Consider the following 25,093-nt stretch of genomic DNA (forward strand, 5'->3'; position numbering starts at 1 on the left):
AACAAACAGTGGTTTTGGAGTTGGGATATCACTTCAACCTGCTTAAGTGTCTCTGCACCAGCTCATACACTGGTAGAGATAATTTTATTATCTCATATATAATGAGATACTTTAATGGTTTAATTTCAGAAGCTACCTGCAGCGGGACAAAGTTATTTGAATGAATTATTTCATCAAGTTATTTAAAAAAAACCCACAACAACAAAAAATGAAAAGAACACTAGAAGAGTTTGTTAAATGTGATATTAGCAAACAGTTTAATTTATTAAAATGACTCCAGTACACCTCTGTGCTTCTACAACAAACACGCATTACACATAACAGGTAAAACACAGTGACATTCTCCAGTCAGCAGTTCCCGGCCCATCAGCACAGAAACACAAAAACAACAGTATCTTACATCACCTCCCAGCTCAACCTTCTTCCACATGGTGCTTGGGGCACTTCTCAGAGGAGCAGGCAGGCAGCTGAATGCAAGTGTCTGTGCTTCCTGATCAGAGGTGGTGAGTGCAGCCCTGCACTGCCCAGAGCACAGGCGGTGAACTCATGGAACACGGGGAGTGCAATCCCACATTTCCATCTCTCTAAAAACGGGACATCTACAGGATGGGTGTGGAGAGGTTAAATTTCTCACAGCATGAAAAGACACTGGCCCAAAAAGATTTGCACACCTGAGTATTATGCTCATAAGAATTACGAGACTCACGTAAGTCCTTATAAAGTCTTAAAATACAGTTGTGGTAGTTCAGGGCCAGTCCTTTCTCTTTTCCTGCTTAACTTTACTGAAATCAACTCGACCTGGAATTCTAACAGCAAAGCAAACATGAAAAGTTAATAAAATCAGAAGACACTGAAGGTGTAAATACAGTGCAAGTGTTGGTTTTAGTCTTTTTGACTGTTACAGCCTGATAATTTTACATTCTGTGCTTTAATTTCAGGGAAAAGCATAGATGTTGTGTGTCAGAACATACATACTAGCATATATACATGTATACATCATACACACTTGCTGCAGAATGCAGGGCTTCCAGTAGCATATGATTCATAGTACCAATCTATCACATGCAGGGGTTTTTTTTCATACAAAACCAAAACAGTTTTAGAGGTGCCCCTCTCCCTGCATATATAAGTATCCATTAATGTGTATTCACATGCATTATTACCCACTCATTGATTTATGTTAACCAGATTTATTTCTGATTTTTTTTTCAATGTAAGCTATAAATTATTTTAGTTGCAACACCTAGCCAGAACACTCCAGTGACCACAGTACTCCTGGGTTTTATGGTAACTAATACCTCAGTTGGCAAAACATTCTTAATAAAATTACTCAAGTTTTGTTTGCTTCATATTGCTTCATTTCTTTTAAAAAAATGATGTACAAACTCTGCTGTTAGTACACTTCAGATTTGCTGAAGTGCAGTAAACTATGAGAGCTTGTTATTCAGAAGCACCTAGACTTTTTTTGATATTAAATGGAAGCCATCAGCAACAAACATTGTATGGAGAATTCATCAGGTGGATGAACAGTGCACATCAGTGAGTATGAGATGAAACTGTTTTCTAAACAGCTGGTAGCCTTCACAAAACAAATTATGTGTGATGTAGTCAGTCCTGCTGAGATAGCAGAAGGACATAAGAACATAAGTGACTCAAGGGTCAGTGTTTATCCATATTAATGTAGCTTTGGTTCAGAAATTCTTTAAGTGTTGTAGAGCACCTGGTTTAGTGACAAGACACATATGCATCTCACAGTGCTAACAGTATAATGCTAATAAACTATAAACCGCAGCTTTCAAATATTAATAGCATTTAATAAAAAAATTTACAGAAATATTCTTGTTGACAAATGTGCAGTACAAATGTAAGCTCCTTGGCCACAAACTCCAATTGTGTGCATCAGTTTTGTGCTGGCGTAACAGTGCAAGTGCTAGGATTCAAGTATGATCTTCCGTGTCTATGTTAAGCAACAGAGATTACATGATGAAGTTTGGGGGATTTTCTGCTCACAAGGCCAGGATGTGAGAATCAAGCAAAGCAATGCAGCAAAGAAAAATATTTAATTTCCCTCATCTAGAAGGCATAAAGGAGGGAAAACACATTTCACAAGCAAACCAGCTTCACATACCACCAAGTTATTGCTTCAGCTAAATCAGCTGTACTAAAATACAGGACTAGAAGCTGCAATCTAATCTGCCCTCACATGAAGAGAAGATGAAATCTACAGTGCAAGACCTCCATGAAAAAGGATCAAATTGCAACACCAGAGTCCTGCTTCATAGGACAGAATTTATTCATCATTCAGCTTTGCCTGTGAATTAATTTTATTTGTAAATCAGTTAGATCACAGTCTAAAGTACATTGTTTATATTTCTGTGTTTCTAGAGGTACTACTTCATGCCAAATCAGGTCTGCTCAACAACAGAATATAATATGAACACTTGTTTCCAAAGAATTGACAGAATTATTGCTGATATTTTTAGGGTCAAAATTAAAACTTACTTCACCAAATCTTTACTCCGTTTAAAAAATTTTGACATCCTACTAATTAAAAAAAAAAAAAAACCAAACAGAAACAAAAAAAAAAAAAACAACAAACCCTGAACTTATTAGAGTTTTTTTCAATTAAATAATAATCTAAGATTTTACAAGATATTCACATTCAGGCAACTGTCTCCTGACTCATCTGGCTGGATGACAGATGCCATAATAAAAGCAAGAACACTACTCTCACATTCTTCCTGACAGCAGTGATTAGTGCAGTTTACCACTGCACTACACAGTTTTAATAGTGCAAGGTGTGCCTGCTGACACTTCTCACAATCACCTGCTACATGATAGTTATTCTCAGATGTCTGTACCTGTAATTTTCATTAGAATTTTGGCATTTATGTTAACACTTATGAAAAACTATGGCTTTATCCATGAAGTATATAGCCTACCTAAGCAAAATTTTTGAACCATTATTAAAACAATAAAACAGAATTGGAATGAAAGTTACTCGGTCAAGCCATAAGCTGTGTTGCCACTAAACTCAAGATCTCAGGGTTAGCTACAGAATACCAATATGTGTACTTGTGCATCTGTTACAGTCTTGAGAAGTTCATTTAAAATGTAACACTGATAAAACTTTTTTTTACATCTAAGTCTGATAATTTATCTTATTTTTTGCAACATGTTAAATTACTTGTATCGAAAGTGTCATCTGAGTATCACTGTATTACAACAGAACTGGGACTGTAAGAAACCCATAAATGCACACGTAAGAAGGCACTTGTCTTCCAGTAGTTCAAGTCAGAGAAGGCCTTACCCAGACAGTGGCACCTTACACTTTGAAGGATTAGCAAATGTCCCCAGGCTTTGCCACAGTCTCAAAACCTGTCCTCGTGTCCCTGGACAAAGGTGCTGTGTGTGGTCTATAACACCATGAAGCTCATGACAAATTCCAGTAGTTTCTGCCTGTTGCTTTGAGGTAGGAACGTAGTGCCGAGTTCCAAAATCGTGTCCTTCCTTTGCTTAGTCTGCTTGAAAACCTGAAGCACAGCATGAACACGTGTAAGCATCACCTCGTTAAAGGAATCTCCTTCCTTCTGAGATTAAAATGTTATGGTCTATACTAAGTTTTCCCTCATTTACAAGACTTGTTTTCATTTCTTGAAGGCTTAGATGGCAATGCCATTAGGTATTATTAGAATTCACTGAATGTTGAAGCCCTTCAGGGGTTATGGAAGAACAGAAACTGAGAAGTAAGTACAGTTCATGACAAACGGCCAAATCTTAACAGTGAGGGACAAAATAACCAATCAAAAGCATCCAATTGAAAGTGTAAGCACTTTAGAAACAAGAACTCAGATGCTATGCTATAAAAGATGATCAGCAAACATTATCTAGTTCCACTTTTCATTCCAGTTTATCCTGCTGTTGGAAAATGATGGATTCAGTTTGTGCTTTCCTCACAGCTATTCAGAGTCTACAGTAAGATATCTTTCCTGGACCAACTATTGTTTGATTATTCAATGTATCAGAATTTAAAGGCAAAGACTTCAAAACCCACACCCAGCAACATTTTTCCTAATACTTTCAAATTATAATGCTGCATCTTATCTGGCATTCAGGAAGCCATGCCAGTCTGATGAAAGGACAAGCACTTCACTTGCAAAATCTAGATGGGTGATTTATGATTTAAAATACTAGTGGTAAAATACAAAATTGAATATTTATCTTAAAGAAGACCTGTATCCTCATGGTGAACACTGAAGGTGTATAAGGATGGTTCTTCTGGAACATCAACCACCCCTAAGCCAAAATTCAATAACTAATGCTTTTTTAAAGATTTAAGTAGACTTCAAAATTAAATTTAGCTGTTACTGAGCACAGATCATGCTCTCAGCCTTTCAATATGGTTCAACAGGGACACGGAGTAGAACAGAGGAACTTCATTTACTGTGAATAAAAATGTCTAGTCACACCTCCATCCAGACAGGCCTTCTTCCCAAGGGCAAGAAATGGCCTGTTCTGCAGCTTGTGGTCTCTGTTACAGCCCTCAGCCTAAAGGAAACCAAAATGCTCCAAACCCACAATACACTTGAACAGATACAATCACTGATTTTAAAATGACACTGAACAGATTCTTTGAAATGTCCAAATTGTGCTCATTATTGAAATGAAACTTAACAGTCGCCAGCTCTGAGCACCAAACACTTACTCCAATTTCCTTGAAGACTTTCACTGCATTTTTCACGTGACTGTACGTAGCACTCTCAGCTGCAAGAGAGAAAACCCAGAGATAAATAAACTGAAAATCAATTTGGGCTACCTTGTGGTAGAAAGAACAGAATGAATCAAGCCCAGTTCCAAAACCGGTTTAACATACCATACACAGCAACATTCCTCTCTGTCCTACTTATTAAGTGCTTGTGCAGCTTCTGAATATATTCAGACTCTAAAACAGGACCACTAAAATTGTGCACAAAGATGACAGCAGAGCTGTATGCCTCCAGTAATGGTCCCAGCAATCTCTGCAAGAAGGTGATGTACTGCTGGTGCTCTTGAGACTGGCTCACCTAAGAAAAGGTAATAAAAAGTTCAGTGACAGAGTGGAAACCAGAACGACCTGCAAAGCATAACATGTCCAAACAGCAACCAAAATAAAAAGCACAAAAACCTATACAAAAAAGTGTTGGGGCACAGCACAATATGGGAGCGTAGCAAAAAAGGAGGTTTATCATGAGGGACAAACAAGCACTGAACATCACAGACCAATGCTATTTTTTCCTCCTCCAGAGTATTACTATTTTCTCAAGATAAAATTAAAGACATCATGCTGTTCTGCAGCCAACAGAAGGGATGCCCTACATTCACAAATACAGACAGAAATTTTCAAGCATTAACAAGATATCCTAAAGCGTGTTTGTGTTGGCTCTGAGAAAACTAGTAATATATCTAAAGTCAACATAACCAATCAATGATGTGAAACACAGGCTGAATATAAACACCAGCTGGATGTGCCCCTTTTAGACTGCATGTAAAGAATAAAACCAAGGTACTTGAGTCTTTATCAGTTTTCAGGACTCTAACCATTGCTCTTCCCCCTCCCTGGAAAGACTGTTTATGTTTCTTCAGCTATTTTCCTAATGTGAAGGAGACAAACGGACTGTACAAAAATACTAACATTGCATACCAGGAAAACCCTGCCCCACCCCCTCTCCCCCCAAAAAAAATTATCAGTACCTGTCCTGAATAAACCAAGTAATTTATATCTCTCACAAGAGGGTTCAACATTAGTAGCCTAAGGAAAATATTACCTTCAGGTAGCAATCTCTCTGCTCCTCTCCAAAATCACTGTCTTCGTCTTCCTCATCACTTCTCCAAGATAATGGCTCAGGGAGCTTTTTATTCCACTGCTGTTCTGTAAGACTGGGGCTAACATCCTCCTGATCATCCTGCTTAAATTTCAAAAACAAGGTGGTAAATAGGTAAAATTCCAAATCCAGGCAAGCAATAGGTTTATTTTATAATTTCATCTGACTTAATGCATTTATCAACCAATATTAATGGATGCAAGTGAGACCCAATTGTAGGCACCACTGAGAAAAGGAGAGAGAAGAGACATTTGGTGAAAAAGACTGGGTTTTTTTCTTGCTTCCTCTTGGGTGCCCAGTTTTGTTTACTGTGCACAAAAAGAAGTTTCTGAAGCAAAGATATGCTGAATCAGCTGCCTCCACTCCTAAGGTTTTCTTTGCACTGTGCACCTCTGGCAAACTGCACCATACAGCAACTCCCCTACAGCCCTGAAAGTGCAAGCTGAGGAGTCTTACAGTAATTCTGAGATAAATACAAAGGAATTAAAGAATGGCTAAAGGTCTAGACTCCTGACTCCTGTAGAGTAGAAATTAAAAAAATCCATGTAACTATGCTACATTTGAAATGGCTTCAACAATAAAATAAATCCCAAGTTTTAAGACAGTACAAAAATACATGTTTTCCTTAGTAGCCTTACTGGAAAAATGAAATTACACACAGAGTCATGAAGCATCACAAGTTGACCATACCCAACTCTCTGATGCTTAGGAACAGAAGAATTAAGCAGTCCCAGTCCTGGGCACATTGTTACAAGCTTTCAGTAACAACATATACTTAGAACCTCACAACTAAGGAGCATAAACCACCCACAGTACAGTACACCACTCCTACAGCATCTCTGCCACTTTACCTCAGCCACCAGGAGAATGCCATACTGGATCAGCCTCTCCACAGACTCGTGGCAAACTTGATAGATCACCTGGCAAGGCTGCACAACATAAAATGAATGCAGTGAAAAAGTCACATCCATTACAACCATCACAGCAACATCCTTCCCTGTTCAGTATGAATGTTTTAGATATAGCAATATTATTTCTCTTATGCAAGCTGTTAAACTTTTATCAGCATAATCCCACTGCACCACTCTTGTGTTTATGCTGGCAGATATTAAAAAAGTTATAGTGAAATAGAATATTTAAAACATGTCCAAGATTTTTCCAAAATGCATTACCACTGGTAGAAAGCCACTTTAAATATTCTCCCTTTTTAATAACCTCTAACCAAATTTTAGTTTGTTAACAGTTCTAGAATAAAATCATCATAAAATTAAAATTATTGAAACTCATAACAGTGATCTATTTGGAATTTAAAGGAAACTACACTTCCAAGAAATTCTCTTACATGTTTTGAAACTGAATTAAAAAATCCAACTTCTTTTACATTATTCATATTAATTCAGGAAATATTTTCTTATTTAAAAATTATAATCAACTATTAACTCTGAAAGCAGAAGAATAACATTACTAAAGGACTACAGTATATAAGCTAGCATTACTACCCAGGCAAAAATATTAAATTTGGCTTATGCTTCTGTAAAATCACACAAGTCAAATATGAGTACAAATGTAAGAACTAATTGAAGAATCTCTAGAATTTTAAGTAACTTCTACATATAAGAAAAAATAACATTTAGCACTCAGTGTCTGAAAAGTGAGATAACATCAGCTCTTGTCACTGTTTTGTAACAACAAAAACTGAAGTCAGGCCATGTTTAAAATTTCCACTAAGTACTGGGTGTGGCACAACATACTGAGTACTGCACTCCTATGCAAATAAGGGATATTTTTAGAATATGGACTCTTATTTCCCAACACAATTTCAATTATCTGCGCAAACTCATAGGAGCTGGGTACTCACAATGACTTTTGTTTCTTTAGGTAGAAAAAATATAAAAATAGTTTGGGCAGAATGCAAATACAGCTGTGACAATTTAATGACAGGAATGATACAATATATGTTACAAAGCTGCTCTCTAAGCTTCCCACAACTCGAGATGGGCTTCTTAATGCTGCCTTTCTCAGGAAAGGCCTAAAGCACAGCAGAAATGTCCCAGGCCCAGCCCAGCATCAGCCACCCAGCACTTGCAGGAGCAGCAGTGTGTGACAGCCATTGATACCCATCACCATCACACTGCACTGACAGGGAACAGACCAGAGCTGTGACACTTCCAGAAAGCATCCTGTAATTTTAAAGAAACTAGCAGAACAAAAACTGGAAAATTAATGCAATTACTTACCAAAGACACAGTGAATTCATTAGAAAGCAAGTAGCACAAGCTGGCAGCTTTTCGGACCAGGTGTTCTTGACTGATTAAACTGGGAGAAGCACCACTGGTGCCGTTTCTGTACCTCCTGCTCTGAATCGCGTGAAGACTGCAGGCTGGAGCAGAAACAAACACAGGCAAAGTTGAATTTTCCTAAGAGCTTTATGGCAAAGGAAACATCAAACTTCTGTTTTGTCCACTTCTGGGGCTAAAAGCAGTCAAATATTACACATGCTATTCAAGAATAAAGACAGACTTAACCACTCCTTTGTGTCCAGTAATGTCAGATCAAAACAAAATCTCATAAAAATTCTGCTCACCAAAACACAGGTTCTGCCATGTTGGCTCAGAACTCTGATAGTGCGTTGCCTATGGCAGTGACCAGTACACAAATACGTCCAAGAAAGATAAAGGATAAGGGGAAAAAAGAATGTGAACATTCCTCAAACAAAATATAAGTTTGCTTTAAAACTGTTTGTTAAGGTAAACATGAGTTGAAACAGGAAGTGGAAAATTGTATTAAAGTAAGTAACATGAGAAACTGATGGGGATTTTTGTGCAGATACTTTGACTTCAAGGATTACAAGAAAATCTTTCCCTTTCCCTGATAACCCCCAAAACATACCAATAACAGCCTCTTTAATGAATACATGAAGTATTCCATTGCTGTAGAAGTTGAGCTCAAAGACAGCAGGAATTGTGATGCTGGGAGTGACAAAGAACTCGTTGTTTCTGCTCGTGTTTGTGATATTTACACAGTTCCCCAACAAGTGGATGGCATGCATGACAACATCATCCGAGTTCCCTGAAAATCCCAAGTCAAAGTCACGGGCTAGGACCTCCTCCTTCATAGAGAAGAAATCTTCTACCAGTCTGGAAAGATCAGTTCCCTACAAATAAACACAGAACCACACAGTTAAAACAATTTTTATGCACAGGAATCTATCAGTAAACCACGTAATTGGGTATATATCAAACACAATACACTAACTGCCAATAATCCAAAGCACAACAGTCTTAACAGAAAAACTGATTTTCACTGAGGTTTCAACGAAGTAGCTCCACATGTTTTGAACTACATGGAATTATATTGTACAGCCATGGAACTACTTGGGAATGCAAGGTTTTTCTTTGCTTCTTGGTTTATTTCACAGCCTGAAGACACCTGAATACCTCAAGACTATGTCAGAAGTATCATATTTCCGAAGACACCTGAATACCTCAAGACTATGTCAGAAGTATCATATTTCCATTACCTATGATATAAAGTGAATGATCAATTAGCTGGAAATATCACACTTAATAGAAGGGAAAAATTGGTGTGGAACATAAGGAAAAGTCCTTCCTCAGGCACCTCCTTTTCCCATTTTCTGCCAAAATGGAGTCAGAGCACATTGTAAAATGCTTCTTTGATTCCACTATTTTAGGAAATTGGAAAGACTGGACTGATGAGAATGGTAACACTTCCTTCACAAGCAGGACTATAAAAGTGACTAATATTTTTCCATTTGTTCTCGATTTATGTGCAATAAAAGCTTCAGATTTGAAGGATATTTAGAAAAAATGCAAAGCTAACTTGTAGGAGAAAAAAAAGTTCTTCCAACTTTCATGCACAAGACTTCAGGTAAACATTAGTATCATTCTGCCATTGTGATATAGATTTTAGTACTGAGGAACAGTAAAATCAATTTGGAAATTAATGGAACAGTTTCTAGAGTATTCAGTAGTGAATGTGTTTTGAGATCTAAAAAACAACCCTAATACAATACATGAAACCCATGCAATCTTTAAAAAAAGCATAACATTTTGAATTACAAAGATCTATTTCCACATGAGCATTTATTATCATCCCATCAGTAATGGCTTGTGCTCAAGCACCCACTCCTAACTAAAATATCAGCACTCAGACTACCTGAAATCCACTTTAATTTAAATGCATCTTTTTTTTTTATCAGTATCATGCAATAGTAAAATCCATACTTTTTTTCTTAAATAACTTAACAAGGCCAAAGCAATGTTTGGCTATTTAAGCAACACAGAAGCCTTACCTGCCTGTGTCTGTACAGCAACAAACAGGCAACAATGTGGGTGGACATCACAGCACAGGACTTGTCAGCAGCTAGAGGTGAACAAGATAAATTTGCTGAGCATCTGAGACATTCCAAACACCATTAAAAATAGTAACATTGATGTGGGCACAGAACTGTACCCACTGAATGAAATAAGAAGTGTATTATGTCTGTCCAGAAATAATATTAAAGCAATCAAAGTAACTGGGACTAAGAAGGCTGAATAAAGCTTAAATATTTACTAAGCTAAGTACTGTTTCCTGTGTATATCAGGTACCACAAACCACAGATCTACTGACTGAAGCATACAGCACATAACCTGTAAAACCTGGCAACACTGGTCCATGCAGCTAGATGAGTTCATGTATCATCTTAAATAATGCCATTAAGACACTCCAATAGCTTTTTACATGAGGAGACAATCAATGCGTATCAATATGACAATCAAGCACTTCAAAGTACAGAAAGTTTAGTGTACTAGCCCTACAAACAGAATAAAAATTTTCTACTTGATCAGAAAAAGAGTTTATTAAATTTTGAAGAGAACAGAATGAGACAAAAGATGGAGAATTGTCAAGATTATGTAAGTCACGAAATGATCATCTGAATGGAAATAATTAGGAAGTGTGACATTACCACACAGAAAATTCATGCTGTCAGCAAAACCAAACAGGCAGCTGACAGCAACAGGCTCCAGTGGAAGGTGTCACTGCCCATGGCAGGGAGGTTGAAATGAGATGATCTCCAAGGTCCCTTCCTATCCACACCACTCTATGATTCTGTGGTATTGACAGTCTTCAAGACTTACTGAACATAACGTGCTCAGCCAAGTTGGATATCAGCTCTCTTCTGAAGGGTTCACTGCTGATATCCCTGGAGTTGGGCAGCGAGGCTTCTGCACCTTCATCCACAGTATCATTAGGTCTGAATACAGAATAAAAATTAACATGATTACATTTAGATTCTGATCAAAATGTAAAATAATATAAACTGATTTTTTTATGTACACTTAACTGAACAAAATACCATTACAGTCTGGTAAGGGCAGAAAATGTTATCAGCAAAAAGCTCTACCAACTTTTCCTGATTATTTCTTTGCACTGCACAACAGTAAGAGTACCAGAAGAAAAGCTTTTTCTATGGCTACTCACAACTTTGCTGTAACACCAATTGCTCTTTTTTCTTCAATGAATATGGACAACAGTAGAAAAAACAAATTTGCCTAAAAGACAGAGCCCAGCTTCTCTACAAACTAGAAACAGTCTTTTGTACGGACACACAACTTTCTAAAGGTACAGGACTGACTTTGCCCCCACCAGGACCACACAGGTTTGTTTAACTCCTGAAAAAAACTGCTAAAATGTGTATCTATGTAACAAATGCAAAACTAACCCTTGAGCAGTTTGGCGGCTCTGACAGTCACCTCTTTGAAAAAAAGGAGTAGTCACTCACAGGTCCTATTTGCTTTGAAACTATTCCAAAAACCTTGTGAAATATTTGCGAGGTTTAAAAACAAATCCTTTACTTTTCCCTAACCATGTCATTTTCCCCCCTAAATTATTCCATAGCATTTATAAACAAACCAACAGAGGTTACTAAAAAGGAAAAAGTCTACTTGAATTTATTTCAACAGAGCTCATCAGGAAGAATGTAACTCTTGTAATAAATTGCAGTTAGAATTGCCTGAGTTTAGCACTTTTCTATAAACAGTTGGGGAGTTCAAGCACTGCTTGGAATGTAATGCAGAACACTAAAAAGATAAACAAATCCCAACCTGTCCTCCCTTTTCAACAGCACCCCAAAAAAAATTCTCTACCTTGATGGAAGTATAGCTGGTAACAAAGCTTGTTCCAAAGAAAAAGGAGCAGGCACAGGTTTTTGGCTTTGGCTGTTTACATATTCCTGTTAAAAAAAGGCTCATTAATTTTGTACTTTTTCTACCTTATTCTTGCATTCAACTGAAAATGCTATTATAGGAAATTGGCAATTATTCAAAAATGCAACTGATTAAAAATAGCTCTCACTAAAGAAGCAGTAATAAGGTCAGAGATATTAAAAGTTTTCAACAGCTTATTCACTTTTGACTTACTTTATGAAAAAGTAGACTTCCCACAGCAAGCAATCTATACTTCATAAAAAAACTTGCAATGAAAACAACACATAACCTCTGTCAGCATCCTGCTGTGAACAACTCCTTTGAGATGAGTTCTACGATTAAATGAATGAGAACTGCCTCATTAACATGAATGAGAGCATAACCTAGCACCCATTCAGAACCAGCATGGAGACTGTAATTATTGCTTACTCCTGCCTTCCTCAGATGCCAGGAGAGAGAACTTCTAAGGGGAAACACTGCTGTACAAAACTTCAGTTGCAAGACACAAACTAAAGCTCCCAGGAAGCAGGCAGGGTACTGCATGCTTGGAATTCCTGAATCCTAAATTTCTCAAAAGCCAAACTCTTCTCGTTATAGGTTAAAATTTACACTACTGTTTTCAGGACGCTGTGTTCCCTCCGTTTCTGTAAAGAATGGGAAACTAAAGAGCCACTTAACCTGCTGGTCAGGAAAACAGCTCCCTCCCAGGAAAGCTGCTTAAAAGACTTCCACAGCCTCTTTCACACTCTCTTCTGCTCATAGAACTGCAAATGCCCAAAATTAACCCCCAAAGCTCATCTGCTTTAGAAAAACCTGCAGTGACACATCTACAGTTACACTTCTGCAAATGTGAGCTAAGGCACACTTTAACGATTTATGTCATTTGTTACTATTCTAGAGCACAATAAGGAACACAGGTACAAATGACACATGACAGAGGCTGCTGGGAAGGAACAGAGTGATTAGCATTTCACTAGATTAAGAGGGCAGATAACCCTCTTTTCCTTACACTGATCCAAGAAGAGTTGTTAACTCCCTACCAAGAATAGCCCAAGCCTTCTCCTTTGGAAGTAAATTAGTATCTTTCCCTACTACACTAATTATAATTCAGTGCAGCGGGTCACAATAATTTCATGCTGTGGTAACTGAACTCTCCAAAGCTCTCCAACCCTACTGCTTTTTCTGAGAGAAGTAGGGCAGAAAGAAGAACACCTAATTAATTTGAATAATGTTCTAGTAAGCTGCTGTTACAGTGCTTAATCTTATTAAAGTCACACTAAAAATAAGGTATACTGTGGCAGAATACAGATTAGTGAAATGTAGATTAGTATCAGCAGATTCTGCAAAGAGATCTGAGAAAATTTAAAGATAGATACTGCCACACCACCCCATTCTCTGAGAAACTACAGAACAGCAGAGTGAAGTACTGTAGGTAACAGTTCTGGAATAATGATGACTTTCAAAGAATATACAGACTTTCATTATATATTACCCATGACACTTTTATAGCTACTAATTTGCTTAGCAATTTTAAAAATCCAGCGAGATAAATGCCCTTCCTCAACTATTGCAGATGTCATTAAATTAAACTGGAAAACAGTATTCGGCTTCCTTCAACTCCAAATGTCTCTACAATGTAAAGAATTACAAGATAGTATAAGGATCATTTTAAAGATTGCTTGTTAAACAAAGAATCCCACCAGTAAGAATACTTACACCATTTCAAAACTAATATATCAACTCTGAGACTATTTCAGCTTAATACACAGGTGCCCAAAGACTCAAACACTCATCAAAAACAGGGATACTTTTGTCATGTTAGAATGGACTGCAGCAGATAATGGTAGTGATGATAACCAACAATGAGAAAATCAAAATAAATGTGTCCCACTATTGAAACACCAAAAATGTCAAACCTTCAAAAAGACATTCAAGATATCAAACTTACTTTTAAGGAAAATGGTTGTGCAAAATCTACTCTGACACACCCATAATTCTTCCGCAGCATTCTGAAGACTCCTCTAGCTATACTCCAAAGACTTTCATTCTTCTTGGGTTTGCCCTAGAAAACATAGGTAGTTATTTTGCTTTTCTTCCACTTTGCAATTAAAATGTTGTTTAAAATTAAAATGCATGCAACAGCAGACAAAGCAAGCCCAAAGCTTTTGACACACCTTATAACTTCAAGTACCTCTAGAGAACTATTTTTCTCTGTAGATATCCCCTTGAACATATTACTTGTCATTGTCATTAGAAGTGTGTCAACTGTACCTCCGCACTCCTCATCAGAGACATTTTGTGATTCATGGCTCAGCAGGAACTCTGAGTCCATGGAACAGAGGACTAGCACGACCTTTAACTATGTAACACATTTTCCTGCACATAAGCAGAAAATTCCCCAGGCAAAACAAGTTGTTTGATTGCTCTTACCAGCTGTTCACTGTTATAGTGACCTTCAATTATGCGATCATAGGAGATTCCCACAGGTATAATTAGGACATCGGGAGTAGCATTTGAGAAGAGAGCATCTACCACCACAGACAGAAGACCTGCTCTAGCTCCAGATGTCTTTCCACTTCGAGACCGTGTGCCTTCCAAGAATATTTCTAGAAACTGCTGCTGTCTCAACAATTCTTCTATGTGCTGAATACAAAAAGATTGGAAAAGAGAAAAAAATAAGTATCTAATGATATTGGCATGCATAATAACATACAATTATATTTCAGATACATTGTCGGCAACCATTTCCTTTTAAAAGCATTGGAAGATCATGACTTGGCATGAGTACTTGTGGGAAAAAAACCCAGTAATTAATTAATTAATGCCTGACACAAGCCCAGACCTATGTGCAACTGAATTTGCATGAATATACAAGCAGTATAATGACATTTGTTCAAAAAGCATCTCTAGCAATGGTTGATGCAGTTGATTCACATTCATTTCCTTCTGGTTCCCCAGCATATCCTATCTTCCAAGATGCAAATACAGCTACTACACTGAATGGCACAAAGGATTACATCAACTCATCATGAACAGAGACTTCCATTGTGTTAAGTGAATCAGTGTAGAGATGCCCCACAACAAGACATCAGTGAAACAAGCATAAGTTAACTCAGAGAGTATTAATTCCACATTCATTAATAAGGATTATGCAAGGTGGAGATATGCTCATCCTCAAAACAGCTGAACATGCAGTTTTCTTTTTTTTTACAAATTCAAAACATACAAAAATTAATCCCTTTTTGCAGTATAAAACTTAAGACGAATTCAAAGAGCAATGGAACCCACTTTTCCCACTTGCCACCCAAGTGAAATGCTGCCTACAGAAAGAAAGACAAGAAATACACACCACATAGAGCAAAGCTCTGTACAGGAAATCCTTACGACCATCAGGGTTCTGATCCAACTTCCGACGGATGAAAAATCCTCCCAGCTTGCGGATCAAAGTGCTACACACCAAAGAAGGATTATACTCATTGATTTCAATTTGCAAGAAACTGCTACATCTCCAACAAATAATTCCTTGCACACAACAGGGATTCAAATAACTAAAATTCTTAAAGACTAAACTGTATTACACTATTTGCACATGATGGGACTACACACATATTTATTTCACTTAGGAAATGGCTTCTTTGCACTGCCTTGCTCCATTTCACTGCCTTGACAGGCCACTGACCAGGAGATTCTTGCACACTGAGATGCTGGTGACCCATGTATGAGTTCACCTGAGCTAGCTCCAGTCTGTGCTGTGCTGCACAGACTGCAGGGCCTGCATGCCCATGGTGTGCTGCACACTCCTCCCAGCTGCAGAATCAGCTCAGCCAGCTGATTTTAACACAGCAATCTGCAGGCAGCTCCCCCTTGGCACCAGCAATCACACCACCTGCATGGTCCTGCCTTTATCTCATAGTGAGAATGATGAATAGGGCTGTTTTCTTGAAAAAAAATCCTTTACTGCCACGAAAGACCAACCAGGAGTACCCCGTTCTGCAGACAAGATGCTATGTAGGGATCATGGGCCTGCTGAATGCCACAGAACTCAGGGTGCCCAGTGCCTAAAGTAATGTTAGATTATCTATGCTAAACTTTTTTTATTTTGCTGGCACTAAGAACTAACATTTTAATTGGTAATTGATATTAATGCCTTTTTCACTGGGATTATTACAGACCAGCACCTACTGGTGTAAAACACCCTTGAAGTCAAGGCATTCCCCTTCTTTCCTCATAATTTCCTATAATATCCAGTCATTCTTTAGATACCAAATATGCCCAAATTCTGTCTCAGTGGCAAAATATTACCTAAAATACCTCAGGCTCTTCAGCCACCAGAAATATAATTGAAACACAGACTCAAGTGGAATACTTTCCCACAAAGTATTATTCAAAGTACTGTTGCTGCTCGTTAGCCAGCTCACTAAATTCCATCAAGAGCTGTACATTCACAACTCTTTCTCCCATATCATCTCTCCTTAGTCATCTAACCACTTTTGAGATTCCAAAAAAGGAATATCCTTTCCCCTTACCCTACTGAGGTTGTAACAAAGCTTCTCAAAAGGATGTTGTGATGCTCCCTCTCTGAACATGTCATAGGAATCAAAGTTCTACATGATGGCCCAATAACAGTCTGATAATTTTACACTTGCACACTTTGTGCAGTTGGTCAGATCCCACCACCTCAGTCTTTATTCAAATAAGGAGAGGTTATTACCTGAAGATGGGGATGTTGAGATTGTTCCCTGCAGCTATGTAGGGTGCTTTGATGTTATGGCAGAAGAGAATGAATGTAAGAAGCAGATAGTCAATGTGGGATTTGTGAACAGGCAAAAAGATAAGAGGCAAATTCATCTATGGTGGGGAGAGAAGGAAAAAAGAAACAAGTCAGTTGGTAAGAAACATGGAATACTATTCCTTCTCTTAAATCCACTGTTGAGATTGCTAGCATCATCTTATCTCAACTGATGGTATTTTCCAGTTGCCATAATTGAGTTTCCTTACTCCTGGTTTTCCTTCAGCTGGGACAATGAAAACATTTTAGTCAACTTGTCTTTAGTCTTAATTTTCAAGAACTGTAGTTTTCAATTGTGTCCACTACATTAACAATGATTAATACTCCCATTTTCTTCAGACTCAGTGTTGAGACACCAATCGAACAATTAAAGGAATGTGGAAAACCCTCACTGTCACCAAAGTACTGGTATTTCTATATCTAGATAGATATTAGCAAGGAGTTATGAATAGTGGGTTTCCCAAACACAATATTCAAAAAAACCCAGAAAAGAACAGGAACTTTTTTATTTGTTTTATTTATCTAATTAATATTGCTTAGGTAAATCCTACAAGAGTAGTTAATTTACTGAGTGCAAAGAAAATGGTAGCATTCAGGAGTTTGTTGGACCAATTTCAATAAATACTGAAAAACTGGAAACAGATTGCTAGTAAGAAATGGAGAAAGTTTTTTTCTTAAAGTTTTTATGACAAATCAAAGTAGAAGTGAATAATCCCGACTTGATCTTCTAATTTATTGCTGGCTGCCTCAGCTCAAGAAGCAGAAATGATGCTAGCAGCAAGGTTATCTGAGATAATCATTCAGCCTAATAGTTAAAATTTGATCCTGAATCAAAGGTAAACCCAGAGTTCACACAGTATTTTAGGTCACACAACTCTAGGAGCATATATTTAATTATGAACACTATTTCAGACTGTTCTTATTGTAGTTCAGATACAATACAGTTCTATCTACAATTGCATTTCATACAGACTTAGCAGAACTCTCACAAAAAGAGAAGTCTTGTAAATATTATTAGAAATTACTTCAGAAATCTACCTCACTGGATTCTCCCACCCTCCCTTACCTCTGTTGCTGCTTTGACCATTTCTATTTGACCTCTGTGGATCTGGATATTCCAGAAGAAGCTGTTAAACAACTTCAGTAACACCCAGCCAGTCAACCTAAGGGAAAACAAACACAACTCAAAAAGCTTCATTTATTTCTGCCTCTGTTTTGTATTGCTTCTGTATGACTAAAGGCAAAGCCAGTTGATCTGATAAGTTATATTCACACAAAAAATACTATAAAATAAACAATTCATTTATTAAAAACTTATAAACTACAAATTACTATAAAATCCAATTGCTAAACAAGGTTTTGCCTATGGTTAGTAGGCCCATTTCAGCCTCCTGCAGTTATGACACAAATCTTGTATCAACCTCAGTGAAGGCTGTCAACTAGGAACATGACAGATACAAGACCATCCTTAGTAGTAAATGTACACACCACAGAAGATTTTTATCTAAAATAAGACTCTCTCTAAGATACTTATATCTACAAATTATAATACTGAATAAGCTAATGGAAAAATTATCTTTCAGTCTATGATGCTGCAGACAGCTGTTCTTGCCCATATGAGCCTGAAACAACAAATTATGCCAATACTGATCTAAGCATTAGCACCAAAACTAATTCTGGGAGAAAAAGAGAAGTTTGTATTTATCATAAGATACATTCCTTGGAAAGGAAGAGGATTTCTGCTGCATCTGAAAATGTAGAATAACTACTATTTTTGTTGGTAATATGCTGAAAGAGCTTGTCCACTCTTCCACTCACTGACAATATTAATGAGACATTTTTCTTACCTGATTAAAGTAGGTGACACATTTGCTACCATTTCCTGGAGAATTTTCCTAGCTTTTTTCTTCACTTTGTTGATAGCTTTAGGATCTGTCTGAACAAAACTGCCTGGAGTACTTGGTTCAGAAGCTTCATCTACGATGGCCTTCTGGACTCTAACATTAAAAAGTAAAGTCTATGAGACAGCCCCACAACAGAAGAGTCCAAAACACAAACAACTCAGAATGAGCTATGTATTACTACAGGAGTAACTTGCAAACATAAAAAGCATCCACACTGAACTATTGTGTACTCCAAATGCACTAAACCTGATTCAGTTTTATAAGCTCCAATTTAAGAGGCAGGTGATGATTGAATAGGCTCAAAGGTGACTACATGAATCAGTACATACACAATTCACAGATAGTAATATTCAGTGATTGCCAATTTTCTGAAATGGTCAGTAAAGTTAAAAATTCAGAGGGAACAGATGCAGTCTCATTTTTGTTAATGTCTTCTTTTTCCTGCCACAGCAATTTCACATACCTCATTAGACAGATTTATGCAGTCGCTATTTTGAACTTCTAGATTATTTTTGTCCTTGAATTCTCAGTTTTACCAAGTCTAACAAAATTTTATAAGGGCTATTTTCAAAACATATCCAAGACACAGCAAGTGGCTTTAACACACCCTGACTGTAACACAACGCAGTCTGCTTTACTTTTCAAAAGCAGCACTATCATCTTCAGATGTGACTCAAGCTTTAAAAATTCAGGAGAATTAGGAATGTTAATGTAGGCAATGTGTGCCCTCTGACAAAAGTAGCCTCAAGGAGTGAGCATGCGGTTGAATTTCTTTGTGTCCAAGGAAAACTGATACCTGAGCAGCTGATCAGGAGCTCAAGATGCCATTTAAAATGAAGCATATGAAACAGAAAACAAGCTCCACAAAGTTAAGGCTGGGTACTCCATACTACAGTCTTTTTCCATTTTTTGCTGCCATCTCCAAGTGTACACTCAGGGTACTCCAAAATGCTGCTTTCCTATTATTTCTGAAATACTGACAATTTCTGATGACTGCATTATGACTTCAGTGGTAATGACTTACATGAATTAGATAAACAGAAGTTTGAAGAGCTCTCATGTAGCTATTTATTTTTCTGTGTACTGTCTGCCGTTCTCCCACTACACACCATTCATTCAGAGACTTGTAATCCTTAAATCCCCTCTTTTACTATTCCAACAGAAATTGCAAACTACATTCCTGAAAGGCTGTGCTAAAGATAATGCATCTTCTAGTATCTTAAACAGTCTGATTTTCAAAATTTGCAGTTTCTAAATTAAGGCATATTTTAATGTACTAGAAATTTTTAAAATAGTTTATTTTGTGTCATCTTACCTGCTGCTATTCAGCACATTTTCTGTCAGATTCTTGGCAAACATACCCTTATGAACATCCCTCTCTTGCACAAAAAGGATGTAGCAAAAGCGTCTCGCAAGCCACCCTCTGTACCTACAAAAATATGAAGGGCATTTCAGTGTGATCCTCAAAATGTTTTGCTTCCAAAAACAGTACCTTTAAATACAAGTAAAAACACAATTAAGAAGCAAAATTAAGATTTTATAAATGGCTGTCTAAAAGCTTCTATATCTTCTAGTAAATTGCCGATATCTTCACATTCTAGATGAAACAACTGATGCATAGCACAAAACATCTGAGCCAACATCTGCACCCCTTCAACTCAGTGTGACACTGGCCTTAAAACACGCACAGAATCACAGGAACATAGCAAACAAACCAGCATATACATTTTGTCTGTCCCCTGGGACCAACTCGCCAGCTCGGTGAGGCCAAAAGAAGTGATAGTGTTGATTTCCAATTTGGTGCCCCTTTCCACCAAGGAAAGTAAATGCCCAGCTAAGAGGTTTGCCAACTTCTTCAAGGAACACCAAGCCCTCTTGGAAAAGCTGCTCACGTAAGCGCAGGGTAAACTCTCACAAACACTTCTGAAAATATGTTTGCATTAGCCATCAAAACTAAACTCACTTTTTTAGTTAGCTTCTCTTTCTTTACAGTGTTTTCAAACACCCAGTCCTATGTGTCTTCTCCATACCTTCTCCTAGCAAAGTTTTAGCAAGAGTATAACCACAAAATAATCAGTAAATCTCACTACAGATTCAAGTGTTTAGTGCAACTTATGAAGACACTATCTTCTTTTTTAACTAACCCTGTCTTCTACTCTCTCAGTCATACAAACAGAAATCACTTGAGAAAATGTTATTTGGAATATCAAACATCACAGAAGATGCCTGTGACACAGAAATGGCTTGCACTCCATCCCCCACAGTGGATATTCATCATTATTCCTCTCCTCACCTCCCTCATTTACCGGGTCAGAGTGAACAAGCCACCACTTATACAAACCAAAAACCTGGGACCCCCAAACAGCAGAGCTGATGTGATGGGGCAGAATTAACAACTGGATGAAAAATTAAATTCTGGCAATTTCTAAGCCCAGAGCAGTAAGTATTATGCAAAACCCCTGTCTCGAGTTCTGCTGGTGCAATGGCTGGCTGCTGCTCCAGTGAGTGTCCCAAACTGAACTGTGGGTGACAAAGCTCATGGTGGTTTCCATGCTGGAGTCTCGCCAACGTCTCACCCGTTGTCATCACTCGAGTTACTGATCTTGGCTGTCATACCTCCCTACCACACTTCAGTAGATTTATGCATGTGTTAAAAACAGCGAGGAAAGATGAGACAGAACTTTTATACTGCAAAAGGCCAAAGCCCTAGAGTGCACTGTAATTAAGATGGGTGCACATGCATGAGCCATGGGCACAGAGTAGCATGGAATGATCACACCAATTTTCACATCAGCTATTCATGCTGTCAGAGAAGACTGGTGATGCTGTTTTAATTGCTTTTTTCCTTTATCTCCCTTCTCTTTGGAATTTGAGAGCCTTACTGATTTTTCTAGAAAGCAAAAACAAGGATATGCTTTGTGACATCAATATTTTTTGGTAACTATGAACATATCAGAACAGCACACAGCTATTGCAGAGATCTGTCAAGGTATGAAGGCATCTACATTCATTTTACATCTAAGACAATGTAGTTTAATTGGAAAAACCTTTTTTCTGATCATGAAGAAATAAGAGAAGACAAAAATTATACAGAATGGACCAGTCAAGAAACATTTAAAACTGGCAGTTGTGCCTCAGATAAAGGCTGTCAATACAGTTACACCATACTGGCAGTTAAAGAGAACCCCTCTTGCTTTCCAAAGCCAGGAAACTATGACTATGTAGCCCCATGAAACATCAGAACTTCATTAAAATTGTCCATTTTCACACTATAATGACACTGTATTTCTCACTGTTCTGAGCTGTGTTTATTTCAGAATAACTCATTAACCCATATTTTTTTTCTCCTCCTATTTCCAATGCAAGTAACTTTGACCATTCAAAATAATTCAAGCATTAGACTTTCGAAACTGATTTTTAAAAAGTTAAAACAGTATTTCTGTTATTTTTCTGTATTCCAAACTACAAGCTCAACTCTTAAAAAACCCATAATTAATACAAATTTAATAAAGAACAGCTTCTAACATTGGCTTTCTCCCTCTCAAGCACACACAATGCTGCCTTTCTTTCACTCAGACACTTTGGCTCATTTCTTTCAGGCTGCTGGCCTCTCTTTGTTTGCTCTGACTCTACAACAAACACTGCGGGACCTACTTATGCTAATGATTACTGTAATAAAAACTTAGCAAGCATTATTAACTTTCCAAAGAACAGAATATATTTATGCAATCCCAGTATCTTCATCCTGAACACAAGATATGATTCTGATAATGCAAAGACGCATCTTCATTTTTTACATTTTTTTTTTTTCATTTATACCACACTTTTCAGAAGCTGCACTCTGCCACTGAGGCAGAGAAGAGACAGATTCATAAGACATATTCAGGTTAATTGTCCCAAGTGGTAATAGTCAACACCTAAATTGTGAGCCAGATCTGCTCAGTAAATTAAAGGCCAGCCTGAAGTCATTCTGCGTAAGGGAATAAATCGGGTGCCCTCAATATTATGCTGCAGTCACTGCCATTTGCATGAAAAGAGAAAGAAATTATTTTGGGAAAAAATGCCAGGTTTTTTGTGAAACAGGTTTGACCCCTAAACTCCTTGCCTATAACCCCAAAGGACTTTGCCCAGTTCCCAAATACACACAGCCAGATTTAACAAGCATGTTACTGAAGTCGGCACCAAATCTCTGCATTTTAGGACCACAATATATACCAACTCAGTAGATCATAATAAAGATTTCTCTGTCATAAAGTCAGAGCATGTTTCATTTTAAAAGCAAAAGAAACACTTGCTACAATACCTGGTATGTGTTTCATTGATATATATGACATTACGTAGACCCAGAGAAGGAATACTAGAATTGAAGAAGTTATCCTGTAAAACAACCAAAAAAAATTGATGAACTATTTAATTACATAAAAATAGTTTTGTCTGTAACATTCATCATACTATTAAAGATAATGCAATGCTTTTCATTTGTACTATAATCAAAGCCAAAACCAGAGAAGTACTGAGCCTGCCTATACAGTACAGAAACTTTTAAAATGAAAACACAAATTCTAATCACTATTCCCAAGTCAAATACTTTCAAAGCATTCTCTAGGCTTTACTGTGTGGTTGCACTGGTTATGCTCTTCAAGCACAGCATTTCAGCAGATTCTCATGTAATATAAACCAGAACTCGTCATAATTCAGAACTCATCTTTGAGAAAGAACTTTATTAAGCCACACTGGGCATTAGTGTAACCACGAGCATTTGATGCTCAGTCTGTAGCATCCAATTTGCCAGCAGAATAAGCATCATGTAACAACAGCCCAAGGGTCAGGATATCCATCCATGGTTAGGTGGCAAATCTCCACATTCCTGCTCTGCCTGAACAACAAACTCAGTCCAGCCTTGTAGAGCCCTGTTACCACATGCCAAGGTATTAACTGGGATGAGTTTAGGAGCAGTTCTACAACAAATATTTCTTAGCAGGAAGACCTAAATTTTACTCTTCCATAATCCAACTGAATACCTTGACCAAGAGGCTGATTTCTTTATTCCAAATTATATATAATTATAAAACTGGTACCTTGCCAGCAGTGAATTACAGCTACAACTACTGGAACTGCACATGTCAAAGAAGATAAATAAAGGACAGCAAAGGAGAAAGATGGTCACCAGCAACAGCAAAACTCCAAAATAACCTCACCAGCAATTTGTTTGTGTTTTGTTTAGGACACGCCATTTGCCACAAAATTAAAATATTTGACTGTCCTGTATTATATGCAAATCAGGTAGAAATTACATACTACAGTGAGAGCAGAGTCCTCTGCTCCCTGCTAAAGCCCAACTGTGCTGTACAATCAACCAATTGTTGCTCTAAGGCCTTAAGAGAAAATTTCAATGTTATGCTAATATCTTTGAGTATACACTGGTGATTTTTTGTGGATCTTATAAGCTGATGACATGTTCTGATAAAGAGAAGCAAAATGACTTTTACTTGGTCTCCCGAGCAATCAGCAACAAAGTTAAGTACCACTGAATGCCAGTCTGTACCTGCCTATACCAGTGCTCTAAGTGTCAGGTTAAACCTCACTACGAAACTCATCCTCCAGCAGTACTGTCATACTTTACCTTTTCTTTATTTAACTCCTCTCCAATCCTGTGTCAGGCAGAGCATGTGGTTCAGTGAAACCACCTGAGCCAATAAAGGATCTCCCTGCTGGCACACAGAAGAAGCCCAGCTTCCACCACCACATCCTGGCTTTTCCTACTCATCTCTACACTTCACCTCTTAACTTAGAGCACCTCTAGCATTCATTACACCCTTTAATGTCCCAACTTCATGCAGACAAGACAAAAAACTAAGATAGACTAAATGAATAAAGCAGGTAGTTTTCTGCTTGGTTAGTGAACTTGAGCAACCCTCAGGAGAGCAGGAAGGAAAACAAGAGGGAGAAGCAAGACTTTCCACTCAGCATTGGCAAGTTGCTAGTATGGTCAGCACACTTAAGGAAATTTACCTCATTCATTTATTTTTCTTAAGAAAACTAATAAGAAAAAAGCTCCAAAAAAGTATTTGGAATCTAATGAGATTATTATCTTTGTTACTGTCTGAAATATGTCTAGATATATTTCCTTATAGAAGGTAACAAAGGGCTTAAAAGGTCACGCTCCTTTCTTAAGTGGGATCTCAGGTTAGTTAATGAGTCTCTTATTAAATGGACAAAATACAAGATTTTCATTTTTAAAGCATAATTCCCAGTTTGAGAGGAACAGTCTAATTACTAACAGTCTAATTACTAACAGATTAATTACTAAATGTATAAAGCCCTAAGCTG

General features: G+C 37.5%; 1 protein-coding gene across 7 annotated transcripts in view; it reads right to left on the reverse strand.

Annotated features, from left to right (window-relative positions):
- Positions 1 to 229: 229 nt before the first annotated feature.
- GPAM (glycerol-3-phosphate acyltransferase, mitochondrial) overlaps positions 230 to 25,093 on the reverse strand; it is a 30,457-nt gene continuing 5,593 nt past the window's right edge. For 6 of the 7 annotated variants that reach the window (XM_021525998.4, XM_085583694.1, XM_021525997.4 and 3 more), the window contains 18 exons: positions 23,067 to 23,140; positions 20,079 to 20,192; positions 18,707 to 18,856; positions 17,926 to 18,022; positions 16,782 to 16,918; positions 15,420 to 15,519; positions 14,501 to 14,713; positions 14,019 to 14,132; positions 12,011 to 12,096; positions 11,003 to 11,118; positions 10,174 to 10,244; positions 8,751 to 9,015; positions 8,099 to 8,241; positions 6,713 to 6,790; positions 5,805 to 5,945; positions 4,874 to 5,063; positions 4,706 to 4,764; positions 230 to 3,533 (listed from right to left, as the gene is read on the reverse strand). In XM_021525998.4, coding sequence (XP_021381673.1) covers positions 3,417 to 3,533; positions 4,706 to 4,764; positions 4,874 to 5,063; positions 5,805 to 5,945; positions 6,713 to 6,790; positions 8,099 to 8,241; positions 8,751 to 9,015; positions 10,174 to 10,244; positions 11,003 to 11,118; positions 12,011 to 12,096; positions 14,019 to 14,132; positions 14,501 to 14,713; positions 15,420 to 15,519; positions 16,782 to 16,918; positions 17,926 to 18,022; positions 18,707 to 18,856; positions 20,079 to 20,192; positions 23,067 to 23,140 — 2,265 coding nt within the window. In that variant the 3' untranslated portion in view covers positions 230 to 3,416. The remainder of the gene's footprint in view (positions 3,534 to 4,705; positions 4,765 to 4,873; positions 5,064 to 5,804; positions 5,946 to 6,712; positions 6,791 to 8,098; positions 8,242 to 8,750; positions 9,016 to 10,173; positions 10,245 to 11,002; positions 11,119 to 12,010; positions 12,097 to 14,018; positions 14,133 to 14,500; positions 14,714 to 15,419; positions 15,520 to 16,781; positions 16,919 to 17,925; positions 18,023 to 18,706; positions 18,857 to 20,078; positions 20,193 to 23,066; positions 23,141 to 25,093) is intronic. The other variant, XM_085583693.1, reaches the window with a different exon arrangement.

This window comes from Lonchura striata, chromosome 6 (assembly GCF_050655825.1).
Source record: "Lonchura striata isolate lonStrDom1 chromosome 6, ASM5065582v1, whole genome shotgun sequence".
In the NCBI taxonomy this organism is placed as follows: Eukaryota; Metazoa; Chordata; class Aves; order Passeriformes; family Estrildidae; genus Lonchura; species Lonchura striata.